Source organism: Myxocyprinus asiaticus, chromosome 43 (genome assembly GCF_019703515.2).
Source record: "Myxocyprinus asiaticus isolate MX2 ecotype Aquarium Trade chromosome 43, UBuf_Myxa_2, whole genome shotgun sequence".
NCBI classification, from domain to species: Eukaryota; Metazoa; Chordata; class Actinopteri; order Cypriniformes; family Catostomidae; genus Myxocyprinus; species Myxocyprinus asiaticus.
This window is the reverse complement of record NC_059386.1, coordinates 15,946,580-15,955,465: the sequence shown is the minus strand read 5'-3', so window position 1 is coordinate 15,955,465 and position 8,886 is coordinate 15,946,580. Positions and strand designations below refer to the sequence as shown.

At 35.2% G+C, this 8,886-nt stretch overlaps 1 protein-coding gene across 1 annotated transcript; it reads left to right on the top strand.

Annotated features, from left to right (window-relative positions):
• Positions 1-497: 497 nt before the first annotated feature.
• On the top strand, positions 498-4,837 carry avd (avidin). Its single transcript, XM_051684944.1, has 4 exons — positions 498-542; positions 2,769-2,979; positions 4,495-4,615; positions 4,718-4,837. The coding sequence occupies exons 1-4, from the start codon at positions 498-500 to the stop codon at positions 4,755-4,757; spliced, it is 417 nt and encodes a 138-aa protein (XP_051540904.1). The 3' UTR covers positions 4,758-4,837.
• The last annotated feature ends 4,049 nt before the right edge of the window (positions 4,838-8,886 follow it).

Sequence of the window (8,886 nt, the reverse complement as noted above, 5' to 3'; positions counted from 1 at the left end):
CAGAACTTTGAAACTCCAAAAGCACATAATGGCAGCATAAAAGTAATCCATATGACTCAAGTGGTTAAATCTATGTCTTCAGAAACGACATGATAGATGTGGGTGAGAAACAGATCAATATTTAAGTCCCTTCTTACTCTAATATTCCACTTACACTTTCATACGTGAAAGTGAAACTAAACAGGCCTCAAATGTGACTTTCAGATGTGAAAGTGGAGATTTAGAGTATAAAAAGGACTTAAATATTGATCTGTTTCTCATGTTGTTGTTGTTGATATTAAGTGGGGGCTCCACGTCGGATCTCGCCTTGGGCACCAAGTAAGCCAGAACCACCACTGCTCATTTATGTCCATTAAGTTGTCTATCAATGTCTCTTTTTGTTTTGTTTAAAGTCTCTCCTGTATGTAAAACAGTATTTAAAATTTGAATTATGTCGTAAAGCTAATTTGATGTTCTATGGTTAACATGACAGGTCTGTCAACAAGGTTGATCTAACAATGTTGTCCAAAGAGACAGGGATTACTGATGCAGCCATCACCCAAGTGACATGATGATCCTTTCAGAAAAGAAAGAGAGAAAGCAGAGGTACAGACTTGTACCCACCTGTTCTTCCAAAATGGTGTGGAGAGAACAATTCAGGTCACTCAGTGCACAAGCTGCAATGTCATATCCATTAATATGTTTATTTTCTTCTCCAGTCCCTATGGAATTATACATAAAAAAAGAACTTATGAAGAATATGTATATTTACATAGATCAAGCACAAATGTTGCAACAAAGTAGATTCCTAAAAATGTAATTTGTTTAATTACTCATTTGTAATTGAATTCATTTGTAAATATTTTAATATGGAAATAATTATTTATATATTGTGTATAAATCCATATTTATACTGTAGGCAGTAATATCACCAGAATAGAACCAGAACCTCAGTCAGATATGATTTTAAATGGTGTATGACTTTCTTTCTTCTGCAGAACACAAACAAAGATTTTTAGAAGAATATTTCAGCTCTGTAGGTGCTTACAATGCAAGTGAATGGTGGCCAGACCTTTGAATTGCCAAAAATTAAATACATCAGCTTAAAAGTAATCCAAATGACTCCAGTGGTTAAATCCATATCTTCAGAAGCAATATGATAGGTGTGGGTGAGAAACAGATCAATATTTAAGTCCTTTTTTCACTTTCACAGTCTTCTTTTGTTGTTTGGCAATTTGAATTCTCCGTGCATATCACAACCTACTGGTTGGGGCTGTACGAAGGTGGAGATTTATACAAAAATAGGACTTAAATATTGATCAGTTTCTCACACACACCTATCATATCGCTTCTGAAGACATGGATTTAACCACTGGACTTGTGTTGATTACTTTTATGCTGCCTTTACGTGATTTTTGAAGATTCAAAGTTCTGGCCACCATTCACTTATATTGTATGGACCTACAGAGTTGAGATATTTAAAAAAAAAAAAAAATCTTTGTTTGTGTTCTGCAGAAGAAAGAAAGTCATACACTTTTGGGATTGCATGAGGGTGAGTAAATGATGAGAGAATTTTAACTTTTGGGTGAATTTTCCCTTTAAGATAAAACCCAGAGGACCACTGCCTGTTACTCATATGGTGCTTAACAAACAGGGACCCTTTTTATATATACGCGAGCATTTATAAGCCTTTTCCTTTATGAATCCAGGTTCAGTGCTATTTAAAGATAATACCATAAAAAATCTGCACATTATGGAAAGGGAAAATGGAAAACATAAGAAACAGCATTAGTGTCTCAAGAATACGACTGTGTGATGCCATATAAGTAGCCTTCTGCTTCATCTCTGTAGCTGTTAAGTGAAGAAATCATTAACGTCACACAGGGACATGCAACAGCCGAAAGTAACCTGTAATTTCTCACATGTTTACTTTCTGAGTGAGTCATAATGGGCAGATTTTCTCCTGCAGCTGAACCACATACTTTAAAATTTACTAAAGCATGTTCACATTAAACTACCAGATAAACCGGGAATTGAAAAGTTCAGTGGCATCACCTGATAATTACTATGGGAGTATGGGCGCAAACTGACTTTTTGAGCATGCATATTTTTTGTGAACACATGCTCACATTTACTAATACAGTAGGTTGGATAGGCCTAATCACAGTATGATGACTTACAATTTTGCAGATGTGTAGGACAGATAGATATATGTACTTCATACATTTCCTGGGGAAATGTGTGAATGTTTATATGATATAATACTTAATAATACTTATGTGAAACACATGGAGATATATGGAATATATTGGAAATATTTTTTCTAAATCAGTATGCCTCATCACAACACAAAGGGTTAATGATCCTTGCACCCGAAATATTGAAATGCTTATGAATTATTTTTAGACAACATTGCCTCCCTCTGGTCATTTTAGTTGGTAATTTCAAAACACGACTGCAGCCAATAATATGATTGCCTGCATATGCTGATTAATTTATTCCAGATTGAAGTGGGTTGGGTGAGCTTTGAAATATATCACGTGCTACAACGCATTTCGTAATTCGTACCAAAATGCTGCTTCTGATGCCGTGTGCACTTTTTGCGGTTTTGTTAACCTTCCAAGTAGTTTCTGGGAGTGAAATACCTTCTAAATCCAACACGAGGGTATTTACGTTTAAAATGTACACATTGTGAGAAGTTAGAGTGTCTGTCAACTCTCTCTCTCTCATTCATATATATATATATATATATATATATATATAAACTGTGTATTGTTTAACCACTGCAGGTAAATTCATGTAACATTACTGGTGTCTGGCGCAATGAGCTGGGCTCCACGCTGCGGATGAAAGCGGATGGTTCAGAGGTCAGAGGTGTTTATCAGACGTCAGTGGAGAGCGCACGTGGCGCCGCAGGTCCTGAACGCAAAGCAAAAATACTCGGGATAGTTGGTGGAGGGCCTCAGCCTACAATATCATTCGCCGTGATGTGGGAGAAAGGTAAATTGGCCAAGAAAGGCGCCATGATGTATATCACTAGACAATGAGAAATTATGTCAAGCTGTCACATTATCAAACACTCATCAACAAAATTTCCTGAATTACCATAGAAATATAAATCCATTCACTGAACGAGGACAATTTCTGCTTCACAAAATGTTGGTTAGATATCCCGTTAAGCTAGAGATACGCCAAACAGGTTATTCTTTATTTTGCAGATGCTGTCACTAAATGGCTGAATTAAACTAAAATGTACATGAATCCCATAGAAAGCCACATATATATTTTTAAAATGTTAAACTTTTAAAAGTATCATTTTAAATAAGAATTTTTTTTGTTAATCAAAATGTCTTAAATAAAATTGATGTGATTATACAATTCCTCCCAATAAAGCCAAAAAAAAAAAAAAAAAAATGTATATGTATCTTTGATTTGAGGAATAGGCTTACTGTCTCTTCAATGACAAGTACTGTATAAAGCTATCAAGAAGCTTCTAGATCACATCTAATTTTCCACAACTCGCATTGTCCGGATACTTTTTATTCTACTGAAATTTCTTGGAAAGATATTTTTTTTCAATGTTTCATCAGCAGATGATCCAAAAACCCATTGAAGAGAGTGTACGTCTATCCCTCACAGCCTCATTGTCCTTACTGCTGCAGTGAATAAGGTCTATTACCTTTAAAGGGATAGTTCACCCAAACATTTTCTGAACATTTACTCACCCTCATGCCACGGGTGTGTATGACTTTGCTTCTTCTGCTGAACACCAAGCTTTATAGGAGAATATTTCAGCTCTGTAGGTCCTTGCATTGCGAGTGAATGGTGACCAGACATTTAAAGCTTCAAAAATCACATGAAGGCAGCATAAAAGTAATCAATAAGACTCCAGTGGTTTAATCCAGGTCTTCTGAAGTGATATAATAGGCACGGCTGAGAAACAGATAAAGAAGTCCTTTTTTTACTATAATCCTCAACTTTCACATAGACATTTTTCTTTCGATTTTGGCAATTCACATTCTACGTGCATATCGCCACCTTCTGCAGGAGGGAGAATTTATAGTAAAGGACTTAATATTTATCTGTTTCTCACACACACACCTATCAAATCAATTCTTAAGATATGGATTTAACCATTTTTTTTATTTGAGACAGATAGCACAGTAGGTTCAGTGTATCATTGGGTTTCATTTTTTTTATTTTTTATTTATTTATTTTTTACATTTCAGATGGAAATGCTGGCGCAATTGTGCAGTAAAATAAGGCAAACAGTAATCAAACTCAGTTAGAAAATTGTACCATGGAAATCATACTCCCTGTCAAATTACCTGTAACATAGTAACCATAGATATTTTGGTATTTCAGTTAACTAGTTAGTGTGGTATTTTGGCAGAAACTGTGATTAACATGGTAAATTATCGCAAGAGACCACCATAATTTTATGTTTACTTTTTCAGGCTTGAGAAAGCACTATTATAGTAATCTGACACGTATATTTTCTTTATTTGTCTGCAGGCTCATGTTCTGCTTGGGTTGGTCAGTGCTTTATTTTACCTAATGGAACACAAGTGCTGAAAACATTCTGGCTGTTACGTAGTGTTGCTTATGACTTGGCTGGTGATTGGGGAAGTACCAGGTAAGATGGTCATGATTTAAAGTAATCAACATTGGCTTTTTCCTCAAGGCCTTTTGAACTGCTGTTGACTTTATGACTCAGTATTTTTTCCTCTTATTTTAGGTTGGGAGAAGATGTCTTTTTTTCTTGGCTTGAATTTTAAAAGTTAACTGTGCCTTTAAATGTGTTGATTTTTCGCACAGAGCACCATATTGAAATCTACTGAGGCATGTACAAAACCCTCAAACGTAATAAAAGAACAAGAAATCACTAAATGAATTGTGACTGTCCTGAAACAACTAGCTCAGGCTGATATTGTTTTTATATATATATATATATATATATATATATTACACACACACACCTGTAAAATGGTTGTGCTGGAGAGATGCTGCAGTCTCTTGATAATTTTCTGCTATAACCTTGGTGAACCTGAGTTTGTCTTGAAACCTAACCAACACTGATAATCTTGTGCAGATTAAATTATACATGATCTTGTCATGGCAGTATTCACAGTTGGAAATGCTGCTTGGAAATGGGAAACCATGTGGGAGAATACACAATGACCTTCACTACTTTTCAGTTTTTTCCAAGCTCTCCCTATAGGGCAAAATACCACCACCACTTCCTAACTGTTCTAAAAGGAGTTGAACATAATATATCCAGCACCTAAAGCTTATGAGTTTGAACAGGTTACATAATCATGTTTTGATTGAGTTCAACATGAATTTTTGATCTAATCAGTATACATGCCCTTTGATGTAGCGCTTTGAATTGCACCAAATCTACACAACAAAAATGTCCAGTTTTCAGGGGAATCAACCTATTAATGGTTTACATATTTTCTCTGCATATTAAGCAGCGATAGGAGAAAGTATTTTAACATTTGAAAAAAAATTACACATCCATTTTAGAGCTCTAAACCCTGTGATTTGGCTCATTGGATAATATATACTGTAGCTACCGCTACATGTAGGGCAATGTGCTTCAGGTGACATGTATAGTATATAAACCTATTGCTATATATACACCACAGCTAGATTTTTAAATTCCTGTTAGTATGTAAAAGGCTGTTACCCGAGTAAGCCCCAAAAGGGGCATAATGTAGCCAATTAATCACTTCATTCTGTAGGCAGGAAACCTCATGAGAACATTAAGTACACAGGTTCTTTGGATGGTTGGTTATGGATGAGAGACACCAAGTATTAAGGCAGATGCATTAAATTCCAGTAGAATCTTATTATGACCCATAGTTTGCTACACTAAATAAACCGTAGCAGACCGTAACAATGGAGATGACCCTTTGCTAGGGCAAAAAATGGTTCTGAAAATGTTTTATTTAAATAATTACACCAACCAAGTCATGAATCCCATTGTGCATTTGGACTGCACGACAAGCTATTCTTTAAGGAGTTTGCAAAAAAGCAAAAATGGCAGTTTCAGATATTTGCAGATTTCATAGCGTTTAAAACGATGTCTTTGTGCCATTCTGCTGTGATGGACACTTTTTTTTTTTTGGATTTCTCAGTTATCAGTATAAGTGGTGTATATATAAAGTTATGTCTCAGTCTTAAAGGTACACTCAGTAATTTTTGAAAATGTTGATTTGGACTTACACTGACACACAGGGGCATGAATAATTTAAAATATCGATTGTTTTTTTCTTTTTTTTTTCCTATGCATCGTGATCTTAGTTTGAACGATATTGAATACCAAGATCGATCTTTCTATGTGGCAACCCTCTATAATGCAAGTAAATCACATGCATGTGTGACCAAATCTCATGCTGTATGACTAAAAATGTCTGTGATTAGCCACTGGCTAGTAAATGTTCAGATTTCACTCACCTGTGGTTGAGTAGTATAGTGGAGAATTTATTAGCACAGAGGTCCTTTCACTGCGTGTTGAGTAAAAGTTTGGTTTAATTCGTTCTGTGTCCGAAGACGAGATCCATGGATCCATATGTCATTTGAATAATGTCTCTTAATACCCCTTCTGTTTTTAACAGTCAATTGTTGATTTAAAAACAACAAAAAAAAGAAACATTATGCACATCTTCTCTCGTTATGTGCAAACTGATTGCTGCTGCTAGTCTTAAGGAGACGGTACCAATTAAGCATGTGTTCTACATATCAGTGTAAATACTGGTAAATAGTACAAATTATGCAAATAAACAATACAAATTTTACAAAAATATATATGCAACATAATAGATGCAAATTTTAAGACATTAATTACTGGAATAGACAGAATTTGAAAATATTTCAAAAGCTGAAATTTTTCCAATTTGCTGAAAAACTAATGATAAAATGTAAATTTGTAAAATCAAATTTTTGAATTGTACCTAAAATTAATCCTTTATAATTAAGAGCATTAGCTGAGAGAGAATGTATTCTATATGTAAGCAAAATGAACATTGTAAAAGAAATGTACCCCTATGAATCGATATCGAATCGATATAAGAATCAAATTGAGAGCTTGTGTATCGGTATGTAATCTAGTCGGGAAATCTGTATCAGTACCCAGGCCTAATTCAAACACCGTAGTTTTCAGTTACAGATGCCATTGTAGAAATTAATTTTTCACAGTCAGCCTTGATTAAATTAATCTATGAGTAAAAGTGTCCAACAACAGGGTGCTTACTGAGATTGAGTAGTATTTGGATAGTCATGTGACCCTAACATGGCAGCCCCCACAAGGGGACCCTCTCCATGTAGAATTAAACCGCTTTTATAAGGTTACTGAAATGAATGAATGAAGACTTCATCACATGTAAGTGGTGATTTCATACTGTTCATGGGAGTAAAACTTTTTTTTTTTTTTTTTTTTTTTTTTGATGAGGAAAAATATATTGAGTGCACCTTTAAAGTTCGCAGTGATCTGGTATCCTCTCGCATTAGTGTCCTTCGTGTTCTGTTCTTGTCAGAGTAATGTTTGCAATTGGAAGTTGTTTTTGAACATTTTTAAATGACATCTTTGAGCAGAAAGCATTGGGTTTCTGATGAAAGAGTCTGGAAATTATCCTTAAGTAATTTTAACCATTATATTTTATTGCACTGAATTAGTTATTTGAAATGTTGACTCTGAATTTCAATGGAAGCACTTATCTCATTTAGATCTACTATTATTACAGATGACAGATGCTTAAAAAAATAGAACATTTCAGTTCAAGTTTAAGAAGGCATGCAGTTATCAAAAGATGCATGAAAAGACAAAATTATTAAAACAGAAAAAAATATTGAGTACAGTAAATGGAGGTTTAGATTAATGAATACTCTCTAATCCTTTAGTAACTGAGAGACAGGTGGGAGTGAGTTACATATACCAAAAAGCAAGAAGAGGCTGTAAAATTACAACTCTATATATTCCTCACACCTGTCATCCAGTGCTGATGTTCTCAGTTCACCTCTGAGATGAGCTTTACTCTTCACTTCCTTTTACCAGAGCCTCCAACCAAATAGCAGAGTTTGTCTCATGAAGATTGTTCAGCTCCTCAGACTGAGCTTATTTCATAGAGGGGGAAAAAAACATCTCTCATCATTATTTCTGCCATATGCCTGGGTTCTGTCATATAACATGATTTTGGGTCTTTTTCTGATTCTTTCTAATTACAGTTTTGCCCCTGGCTCTTTTGATAGGAAAAAAAGAGGTGATATGTTGAATAAAGATGTTACAGAATTTGATTTACCTGCAGTTCCTGTCTTCAGCATGTCAACATCTCCCTGGAGATCTACCACCAAAGTGTGCTGTCTTTAAACCGTACTCTATCTCTCTGAAGATGGTCTCATCACTCAGGGTTTTCAGTTTCTATGTTTGAGCTAAAAACAGAAATAAATTATTTTAGGAAGATAAACGTACAATACCAAGCACCTTGAGGATAACAAATGCTCGTAGGCAGGTGTCTCCCTGAATAGTCGTAGCCTTGATAAAACGTCTGACACTTGCATTCTCTCTTCAGAATGTCACTATAATAATCTTCTGTCCTGTCCAAAATACTTGGATTATATATATAATAGCTGAACGTTTCATCAGGAGCTGTCAGCTCCTCTGTCTGAGATAAAATTGTAATATGTTAAAAGGGTAGTATTGCAACCTGATCCAATATATAGAGTTATAAAAACTGTTCTTCTACTGATAGCTGTACCTGCAGATGTTAAGGAATCTGCTGTGTCAGTGCTTGAGTAACTTTTAAATATCATATGAGAACTTTGCCCCAGGCAGTTCACCTACAGACCACAGGTTCACAGTTTGCCGTCACCAGACACCGCACAGTTAGACCACACCGCCAGTGT

Excerpts from the sequence above, each read along its gene's own strand:
- avd (XM_051684944.1), top strand. The coding sequence starts at position 498 with ATGTTGTCCAAAGAGACAGGGATTACTGATGCAGCCATCACCCAA. Across the intron at positions 543-2,768 it reads CTGATGCAGCCATCACCCAA|GTAAATTCATGTAACATTAC; the intron begins GTGACATGATGA and ends TAACCACTGCAG. Across the intron at positions 4,616-4,717 it reads GGTGATTGGGGAAGTACCAG|GTTGGGAGAAGATGTCTTTT; the intron begins GTAAGATGGTCA and ends CTCTTATTTTAG.